The sequence below is a fragment of the Aulonocara stuartgranti genome (genome assembly GCF_965226115.1).
Source record: "Aulonocara stuartgranti genome assembly, chromosome: 5".
Lineage (NCBI taxonomy): Eukaryota > Metazoa > Chordata > Actinopteri > Cichliformes > Cichlidae > Aulonocara > Aulonocara stuartgranti.
The window spans coordinates 2,891,498-2,901,035 of NC_138943.1; the positions used below are offsets into that span (position 1 = coordinate 2,891,498).

At 41.9% G+C, this 9,538-nt stretch overlaps 1 protein-coding gene across 3 annotated transcripts; it reads right to left on the bottom strand.

Annotated features, from left to right (window-relative positions):
* Positions 1–392: 392 nt before the first annotated feature.
* Positions 393–4,205, bottom strand: LOC309706835 (uncharacterized protein). Of its 3 annotated transcripts, none has more exons than XM_082533752.1 (4): positions 4,079–4,205; positions 3,385–3,603; positions 3,020–3,298; positions 393–776 (listed from the first exon to the last, which is right to left on the bottom strand). In XM_082533752.1, exons 2-4 carry the CDS (start codon positions 3,395–3,397, stop codon positions 658–660), a joined length of 411 nt encoding a protein of 136 aa, XP_082389878.1. In that variant the 5' UTR covers positions 3,398–3,603; positions 4,079–4,205; the 3' UTR covers positions 393–657. The 3 variants fall into 3 exon arrangements, with proteins under 3 accessions (XP_082389878.1, XP_082389877.1, XP_082389876.1); XM_082533751.1 differs by having other exon boundaries at positions 3,385–3,952; positions 4,079–4,189; XM_082533750.1 differs by lacking the exon at positions 3,385–3,603 and having other exon boundaries at positions 3,020–3,317; positions 4,079–4,183.
* Positions 4,206–9,538: the final 5,333 nt, after the last annotated feature.

Consider the following 9,538-nt stretch of genomic DNA (forward strand, 5'->3'; position numbering starts at 1 on the left):
AAGAAGTAGTAAAAATAAGACTCTCCAGCTGCACCACCTTCAAGCATCCACCAGGAGCTCCAAGCAGGTCAAGTACTCGGAGCTGATTTTGATGTGCATAATTATATGTGACACTCAGGACCTCCAGTATAACCTGTAGGAAAACCCCAGCTCACAAGCACCTAACCAGGGTGATACAAGAACGCCCTCCCCCACCCTTTCACTCCAGAGAGTTCCTGAACCCAAGCCTTGAGGCGAGCCTGTATCTGTTAGGCTCCCTCCCAATCAGAGAGGTGATATTCGTATACCAAAAACCAGTTTTAGCCACCGGGGATCAGTCCACCACCCTGCATCTGGCCATTATAAATACAGCTCTGATATCAGGATTCATCATTATAATGAGCAGATAAAGGGCAGAGCCTCAATTTGTATCCAGTGGGGATAAAAACATGAATGTGTTTCAATGTGAACCGTGATGTTTAAACACTTTTAAAGCAGTTTAGCATGTTTTAAAACCTTATCCACATCCATATCCACATTATCCACTGAGTCATCATTTACCCAACTTTATTTTTCATTAATACAATGTTGGTATAAATAACATATCAGCCTTAAAACCAGAGGAAACAGAAGAGCAGAGAATAAAAAAATACAGATGAAAGTATCTGCTGTCTGTTATCAACAACATTTAATACAAGCTGAGAACAGCAACAGAGACGCAAACACAGCGACAGAGAATCCAGAAGCAAATACAGAAACGATCACACCGACTCCATCGCAGGACTCGAACAGCTGATCTGAAACACATTACAGAAGCCTGCTGTTACAAAGATATACGTTTGTAAACACACTAATTACAACCTTTAGCAATCAAATCAGTAGGGGTGCAACGATACACAAAATTCACGGTTCGGTTCGGTTCGATACTTTGGTATCACGGTTCGATATTTTTTCGATACAAAAAAAATGTTCATGCCTTTTTAATTTGTCATTTATTAAAATTATAAATATATATTTTAACTCAAAAGTACAGTTTTTAAATTTAACCCTAACCCTTGTGCGTGTTTTTTATTTTGACAGCGAATGCGCACCTGCGGACCACTTATGTGCAGCCCTGGTTATTTAGCTCGTCATATTGCAGCCACAGAAATTCTTTTGTCCGTGAAACCATAAAGCTGCACTTTCTTTTTGCCTTATAGTCTGATTTGTCATAACTTCTCCGTTTTGTGGTAAGCTTTTCTTTGGCTGTCACTTCTTCACCCTGACCTGTCTTATTTGGCTCAGCAGAACTAAAATATATATCCTGCTGCTTTTACACACACACTCACATAAGCTCAGCGATTCTCTGCGCGATCAACCTCTCACATGTTTAAGCTTGCTGCGGGAGATTTCACTTGTCATGTTTGCATAGTAAGCTAACGATTAATAAGACGATGTCAGAGGAATTGGTGCACAAATTATCATCACTCACAGATCAGTGCTGTCATTGCAAAGTGAAAGCAAAAAAACAAGCGCAAATTCAAACGCGACTTCAATATGTCACATATTGACAGTGGCTCACCGATGCCAATGACATAATTGCCCAGCTACATTTCTGAAAGAATGCAAAAGCATTGACATATATTTTTCCTTCCTACAATAGCCCGACGGGCAGGGCAGAGATAGATTTTGGTAGCCCGACTGAAAAGATCGCTAGCCCCTGGACGTCGGGCTAGCGATATTGCAAGCCCTGTATCTGATTGAGGAATCACTCATCTTTGGAAAAAGAGAGTTTATTACAGAGAAATGGCTCTTTCCAAAATAAAAGCTATACTATCCGCTTCTTCTGGGCTATATTCTCAGCAGCATAAGGAGAATCCTGTGCTAACAGCTGTCTAAATGACTCGGCTAAAGTTAGTAGCATGCTTGTTGTTTTGGTCTTTGCACTAGGATGATGTCGGCGTAAATGTGCAGTCATATTCGTTGTGTTCCCACTAGTGCTTTCAGGTTAATCTCGTTGAAATGACCTTAACGCCACAACACGGCAAATCTCCGTTAACGAGCTACCGCCGATCGCCCCGTGCATGGGGCTAGACGGCCAACACGTTAACGAGCTAACTGCGCTAACACACTAGCTCCCACCCATGTAATTGAGCATTGCATGGCACATCCAACATACTGTTTTACTTTAGTCCATGACTCGCTTACCTTCAGGGTCATACGTCACATGAAAACCAAAATAATTCCAAACGCCAGATCTGAATGAGGGTGGGGGAGGTCCATGTTGTAAGGAGAGCTTAACTTCTGTCTCGCTAGCTTGCCCTGCACTCTTCCTTCTGATGATGCTGTCTGTGTTGAGCGCTCAGTGAATCTGTGTTCGACTACTCCGCCTAGGCTGCACTGTCGAGCCTAGGCGGAGTAGTCGAACGCAGATTCACTGAGCGCTCAACACAGACAGCATCGTCAGAAGGAAAGTTGATAAAATAAATTAAAAATTTTGTATTGTTCGATACATATGCGTACTGAACCGAAAGCTAGTGATGTGACGCTCTGTATCGAGGCTTCGAAGCGTGTGTCGAGTAATGGAGGGGGCGTTTCCGCGAAGCGCATATCGAGGCTTGCTTTATTTATGGGAGGAGCTGAAAATGATGACGTCCGAAGCCTCGCTGCCCGGCTGTACCACGTGACTGGTTCAGGAAGCGGTTCGAACTTTGCCGCAAATAATCATTTTCCATACTGCCAGCATAAATATACACAGTATACTGCCATCACTACAATATAGATGTTTTACACACTCCTTTTGTTGTTGACATTTACAGGCTGTGTGCAAAAGGCCACACTCTTCAAATTCATGCCAACTAATATTTTTACGTCCAGTAGGTGTCCTGCTAGAGCAAATGAAGCTTCAAGAAGCTTCGCGTTGGGGTGAACCAATTGGATGAAAAGCTTCAGTGCTTCATGAGGCTTCATCTGCCCATCACTACCGAAAGCACTGTATCGAACGGTTCAATATCGATACGAATATCGTTGCACCCCTACAAATCAGAGTCTGTGGCCTCACCTGGAACGTGGATCTCTTCTTCAGTCACATGGCCGATCTCCTCCTGTGTGGCCACGCAGTGGAAGATGTTGGTGTTTGTCCTGGTCACCGTGGTGAGGAGGGTGATGTCATAGCGGCCGTCTCTGTGTGACACCTGTGGCTGCTCAGCAGGAAGGATGTTTCCATGGCTGTCCCTCCACTCCACTCTAGGCTTCGGAGACGCACCTCTGACCTCACACCTCAGCTGCACCCTGTACTCCGTGATGTTCAGGATCCCAACAAACGGCTTCGGAGCTGCACCTGTGAACACAGCATGAAGCTACAGCACAAGGAGGGTGATGTTTCAGCATTCAGGTGAATTTTAAGGTGGTTTCTGGTTTAGTGACCTCCCAGTGGCATTAGCCTTCAGCTCACACTGAGGTGGTTTGGCACAGTGTTGAGTGATGGTAATGAGAATGTCACAGACTGAAAAGGATGAAGAGTCCACTCAGAGACCAGCTGCTGTGTTTGAGCTTGCTGTGACGAGCCGACGTGCCTGAACTCCTTCTGCTGTCATCACGATAACAAACAGCAGCACTGGAAGATAAGCTGTCACTCTCCTCCCTCTGCAGAGTAGAAGGCTGTTAAACTGAAGTGTGCTGAGCATGACCTGCAACATCTTCATTGACCTGCGATTTGTCCAATGATTTCTTCTGTGTTTAATACCAGAAGACCAATTCTTAGTAATATCTAGTAGAAAGAAATGTCTTTGTTAAGTTTTCACACCAACATCGTGGTGATTTGAGAACTGAATTTGTTTGAAGCAGTAATTACGTCTCCTTCATTGTTGTTTAGTTGATATTTCAGTTTCTCTCCACTGTGATGGGACAGCTCGGACCGCAGTGAGGAAACACTCAACACTTGTATCTTTAAATCTAGTTGTTGTTTACCTCATCACTGACAGTTCTGAACCATCTAAAGATGAGTGGGGAAAACGAATCAACACCAACATTAAAGGGATAATTCACCATTTTTGGATACATCTCGCTGCTGTGTTAAATCAGTAGAAGAGCTTTACTGTCTCAGCATTAGTGTTCTTACCGTTTTCATGTCCTGTTGTTACTGCAGTCACAGTCAGAGGAAAGAGACACAAAAATAAAAGTTGCAGAGTTTTTGTCTTAAAAACAGAAGAAAACATGACGCGGAGTAAAAACGTTCCTCTGTGCTGCGTCGATCACGCTACTGACGCTCTGCAGCGGATACTCTGGTCGAGTGAGTTTAGGAAACAAGCCTCAGTCACGAGTGGGAGGAGCGTGTGTGTGTGTGTGTGTGTGTGTGTTAGTTCTGTTAAGATTTGCATAAAAAAAACATCAACATGTTCAACAATCCAGGTAAATAAATTAATGAGTGCATAACGACATAAATGCAAACTCATGAATGAGAACTTCAGCTCTCACACTTACAGGCATAAAGTGTTTAATATTAAAGGTCAGTAAGAAGAAAACAGACATGTTTCAGCGCCGGTCCTTCCTCAGAGTGTCATGAAACATGTGAACACACGTCCTGGCTCCAGCTCTCGCTGTAAGAACCACAGATTACAGATTAAAGCCTTCGAGGTCTGAACTCGTTTCTCTCCTGTTGACTCTGAGCTGTTTCAGTCTTCCTGACCTGGAAGCTACAGCGTGAACGACACCATAAACCTGTATTAGGAGGAACGATCTGTGGCTTTCAGTGTTATGAAGGAGGTTCCCTTTTCACTGGTGCACATCACCAACATACACTGAAGCCCTAACCTGGGGCAGGCTGGACGAGATCCAGAGATTATAGAGATCACAACAGCTTACTGTGAAATCCTAGAAGGAGGGTCCAAAGACTTTCCTGAAGAGCATCAATTTAAAAAAAAAGGAATATTTTCAGACCTGCTTTTCTCCTGTTAGCTGAAATTCTGTCTTCAGGCTAAACTGTATCACCAACACAGCAGCTCTTTTCCAGTTTTACTGACCAAAGCACTCAAAGCTCACACTCTGCTGCTTTTAACTTGTAATATAAATAACAGGAAAACCTTCATTTATCCCATATTTAGGAAATTTATTTATTTTGTTTATTTTTTTTTATCTCTTCATATTTTTCTAAAGTCATAGTTTTACTTGCTGTGTAAAATCAGTCGCTCTGCTATCAGTAGACCTGTCCGTGTCTGTGATTGGTCAGAGATTGTCAGTGACACTTCTTAACACACTTCTCTTTGATAAGTATTCAAATGTGACAGCAGAAACTGAGACTCATCAGTCCAGGCAACATTGTTGCAGCTTTCTATTGTCCAGTTTTGGTGAGTGTGTGTGTGCAGTCTGTTTCCTGTTCTTAGCTGACAGGGTGGCACTTAGTCTGGTCTTCTGCTGCTGTGGCCCAGCTTCTTCAAGTTCTTAGATGCTCTTCTGCACACTTTGGTTGTAACAATAGGTTATTTTACTTCTTGTTGCCTTCCTAGCAGAGAAAGTTGCATAAATATTTTTTCTTCCTTATTCCGATGCTAGCTGTGAAATTCAGCAGGTTGTCTTGACCGTGCACATGCTTGACTGCATTGAGCTCCATGAAATGTAATTGGCTGAAATTTGCATTAACACATAGTTGAGGAGGTGTACCTAATAAAGTGGCCAGCAAGTGCACACTTTGTATGAGGTTCAACGAGATTTTTTTAAAATTCAAAACTGTTCAGTAAAAATGTAAAAACTGTAATTTTGCCTGCCTCCAGGTTTGACGCTATAATACTTTAAAAAAATAAACAGCTGTCTGTGCAGTGAGTTGAAAGTGAATGATTCATCTATAGCAGGAGTGTGGAGTAAGTACCACAGGATGGCGCACTTTAACTGTGTATGGTAAGGTCATGGATTGTAGCGATTCAGACAAAAAACGAGATGGCAAATGGACTGATTCTTCTATGGGACTTTTCTACTCTCAAACGCAACACAAGCACTGTCTTCTATGCTGCTAAGTGCCTACTAACTACCATTTACACTCTGATGGATGCTAATTGATGCATCGGAGAGCAACTTGGGTTCATATCTTGCTCATATATCTGGTGTGCAGACTGGGGGGAACCACCAACCTTCTGATCAGTAGATGACCTGCTCTACCTCCTGAGCCACAGCCGCCCCAGCAGTGAAAGTTCCTCCAGTGTTTACTGTTATCTCAACTGTCGGTCACGAAACGGACTCACACTATTTTGTGGTAAAACAACAAACAAACTACTAATTAAACTGAACTGGACATAATCAGTGTGGTTTTTTTTTAGATGCCTCGAAAGCCATCTGTAGACAAGGTTTCCATTTTTGCAGTTCTTTGCAATTCAAAAGAGGCCATAGTCCAAAATGGCAAAATAGCCACTCCAGCTGCATCAGTCTGGAAAGAGCTGAGTCAGCAGCTAGAAGACAAGAGAAACTCTTTTGGAGTTCTAAACCTGAACTAAATATTAATTCCATCCCTTTATAAAGTGCTGCTGGTGAGAAAAAGTGGAATAAATTGATTTTGAACTTTCACACTGATTAATTTTCCTTTTCTTTTTCACATCAGTGACATGGCTCATTTTTAGTACCAACTTATTGTACTGCTGGTTTAAAAATACAAATTTCAGTTCTGAGTTCATTTTAGTCACTTTACCTTTCATCTGCCTTAAAGGTCTGATATTTTCCAGTGAGAACTATCATTGTTCGTGTACAAAGATGAGTAACTTGGCCTGTGTCTCAGGCATCAAATTACAAGAGCCAAAGTCAAAATTCTTCACTTTGTTCTCAACTGAAGACAGACGCATTAGCATCACAGTCCTCCAAACACACATTAGAGAATATCATTTGGGTTTTGTGGAAAAAAAAAAGAAATCTCAAAGCTGGTCCAAACTGCTGGGTATGTGTAAAGCTTGGTCCGTCCTACTTTTGCATAGAAAAGATTCAGATGTTCCCGCTCTGACCTCTGAGGTAAACTCAGTGGATATGAGATACAATCCATTTCCCTTCGTTGAGTTTCTCTTTTAGCTACATTAACTGGAAGTTTAACTGGAAGTTACTGGAAAGTGGAAGTCCTCATGTAAAGCTTTTTGTGATCAATCTTCTGGTCCAACAAGTCACCTGATCATTCTGGATCCTTTTGGTTTGAGCTCATTCACCGGTATAAAACACTAAAAATATGAAACTTTGTGAAACTTCTTTCACACACTGTAAGTGGTTTTGGATTTAGTAAATTGTTATGTTAAACTGCATCATTGTAATGCCCATTTGTCAATACTAGAAACGTATTTACCAAAACCAGTATGACAAAGACAATGTTGTTGTTTACAAAGATCTCCTATGAATGTATGTCTATATTTTCCTGTATATATAAACTCCTGAGGTTAAAGTGGATATCCAAGTCACGCCCAAAATAACAGCAAAGATCTTCCAGTAGCACATGGAGTATAGTTAAAATATACATTTTTCCTCTTGCATAATTTCACATGTGACCCTGAGTAAGACTAAAAAAATGTAATTAAAGGAGTGTCTTGTTTTGCAAATTTAAAAAGAACAAACAAACAAAACAAAGTTACAAAAGTTTAACTGAGCACCTTTTCAGAAGTTCATTGTCTACAGCAGTGCAGTCCTTTGCAAAATTGAACTTGATTCTGAAAGCAGAGGAGAGAGGAAGGCACTTTTTCTTCAGCAGGGACAGGGAAGCTGGTCAGAGTTGATGGGAAGATGGATGGAGCCAAATACAGGGCAGTCTTGGAAGAAAACCTCTTGGAGTCTGCAAAAGACTTGAGACTGGGGCGGAGGTTCACCTTCCAGCAGGACAACGACCCTAAACATAAAGCCAGGGCAACAATGGAGTGGTTTCACACAAAACATATCCATGTGTTAGAATGTCCCAGTCAAAGTCCAGATCTAAATCCAATCCAGAATCACACAGTGGCTTGCAAAATATAAACAGCATAAGTAGAAACATCCATCCATTCGCTTCCGCTTAACCTTTTCAGGGTCGCGGAGGGCGCTGGAGCCTATCCCAGCTGTCATAGGGCGAGAGGCGGGGTACACCCTGGACAGGTCGCCAGTCTGTCGCAGGGCCGACACACAGGGACAGACAACCATTCACACCTAGTGACAATTTGGATTAATCAATTAACCTATCCCCACAAACTACATGTCTTTGGACAGTGGGAGGAAGCCGGAGTACCCGGAGAGAACCCACGCAAACACGGGGAGAACATGCAAACTCTACACAGAAAGACCCCGGCCTGATGGTGGAATTGAACTCAGGACCTTCTTGCTGTGCGGCAACAGTGCTAACCACCGTGCCACCGTGCTGCCCTAAAGTAGAAACATTCAAAAGAAAATTAACAGCCAGATAACAGTTAACATTTACATAAACATAAACAGCCACAGTCACTTTTTAAAAAAGTAATACTGATAATTCTTTTAAAAAACAACAACAAGCAAAAACAACAACAACAACAACAACAACCCCACACTGAATTATATACACAAGCTTACTAATACCCTTTCTAAAAAATAAAGTGATTTGTTTCCTTTTAAACAGGAACAGAGGAGGTGTGCATTAGGGCTGGGCTCCAATAAGAAATTTCCAGATTCAAATCGATTCATTAAATCCTGAATCAATTTTTAAATATAAATGTATTTTGCCAGAAAAGCCAGAATCTCAGGTTAAAGCTCATAAAACTATTTTAACATCCACCAAACAGCTAAAAGAGCAAATAAACAGATTCCGCAGAGATGTAAACACAAAGCACGACTCGACCAAACTGTACACAGACAGGCTGTCAGTGCTGAGAGCAGACATCTCAGCTACAGCTGCAGGCTTTGTCACTCTCCAACCAAAATTCACTGAACCAGCAGCAAAAGAAGATCCAAACTACGATTCACAAATCCATAAATATTGGCATTAATTCGCTGTTACTTTTGCTGTTTTGCTTTCACCAGGATAAAAATCACACTTCCTGCACAGCCCTTTCTCTCTCTGTGTACTTCAAGAACATTCATATGAACATAATCGGTTGCTTATTATGCACCAGTTTGCCGTTGTGTTCAGTGCTGTGGACGGCTGTTTTGTTGTGTATGTGTTTTATCCTCAGTTACGTTGACACAAAGGCATCTGCTGTGATGCTTACACCTCTGATCCACTGCTATCTGGATTATTGCATTTTTACATTTTTTAATTAGGTGTCAGAGTGAATCTGGTGCTTATTGCTACTAAAAACTACGATTTGCAAGAAACTGTTTTAAAATTTCCAAGCTGAGGGAATATTGTGTTGAATGTACTGATCATGAGTAACACCTTATTTCTGGTTTCAACAGATTTCTGTAACTTCAGCTTCCCCTTCACTAGTTTAACCAACCCTCCAGACTCCTTTATAATTTTTGTACAGACAACCCCCCCCCCCCCCCCCCCCCCCCCACACACACACACACACACACAAAACAAAAACTTTTGTCTTGCAGTGCAACTGACTATGCATGATTTACAGTTCCAATGGAGTAAAGCTTTTTTAAGGCAGAGAGTTGGTCCATGGATAAGTAGCGC

Excerpts from the sequence above, each read along its gene's own strand:
- LOC309706835 (XM_082533750.1), bottom strand. Across the intron at positions 777-3,019 it reads AGAAGAGATCCACGTTCCAG|ATCAGCTGTTCGAGTCCTGC; the intron begins GTGAGGCCACAG and ends AATGTGTTTCAG.